General features: G+C 41.2%; 1 protein-coding gene across 1 annotated transcript in view; it reads left to right on the forward strand.

Moving 5' to 3' along the window:
* The window catches only part of XYLT1 (xylosyltransferase I), a gene marked incomplete at its 5' end in the record, with an annotated part of 88,868 nt that overhangs the window by 65,114 nt on the left and 23,009 nt on the right, over positions 1-745 (forward strand). Inside the window, one exon of the mRNA XM_010131943.1 lies at positions 548-742. Coding sequence (XP_010130245.1) covers positions 548-742 — 195 coding nt within the window. The remainder of the gene's footprint in view (positions 1-547; positions 743-745) is intronic.

Here is a 745-nt window from a genome sequence, read left to right on the forward strand (position 1 = left end):
GTTCAGCAGTAACAAAACGTTGCCTGTAGACTTGAAAATGGAGCAAACATACTCATTCTATAGCAAAGAGCACTGCAATTGTATTTCTGCTGAATTAACTACACCCCAACAGAAAAACAGGTGGAATAACAACACAGGGGAAAATTGGGCTGCCGTACGTTTTGCTGCTTTTCAAAAACTGTGTATTTACGTAGAGAAGAGACCTATCACACAGGTTGTGAGTAGTTCTCGTCCATCTCACGGTTCTTCTGCAGTGGTTTAAGAGCCAATGAACGTTACAGGTTTTCACGGGTACAGTTCTGTCTTAGGACAGCAGAAGGTGTGAATGACGTCTAAAAGCGATCTGTTAATCTTTGCCTCTATAACTGACTATATAACCCATTAATCATTTGTTAAACCTCTCTACGTTATTTCTAGTGGAAGAGAAATACAAACAAGTCACCTTTTTATCCTTTTTTGTTTGAGAAAGAAGCTTCTTTGTTTGTAGAGCTAGTTATGATAACAAACTACAAGTTAACCTTTAAAGACTGCCTTTGTATTCCCTCAGGTTTATCAGAAAACAAGGGCTGGATCGGCTTTTCCTGGAGTGCGATACGCACATGTGGCGCCTGGGGGACCGGCGGATCCCAGAGGGAATTGCAGTTGATGGAGGGTCGGACTGGTTTCTCCTGAACAGGAAGTTTGTGGAGTATGTCACTTTTTCTAATGACGATCTGGTAACAAAGATGAAGAGATTTTACTCATA

The sequence above is a fragment of the Buceros rhinoceros genome, unplaced genomic scaffold (genome assembly GCF_000710305.1).
Source record: "Buceros rhinoceros silvestris isolate BGI_N320 unplaced genomic scaffold, ASM71030v1 scaffold1152, whole genome shotgun sequence".
Classification (NCBI taxonomy): Eukaryota; Metazoa; Chordata; class Aves; order Bucerotiformes; family Bucerotidae; genus Buceros; species Buceros rhinoceros.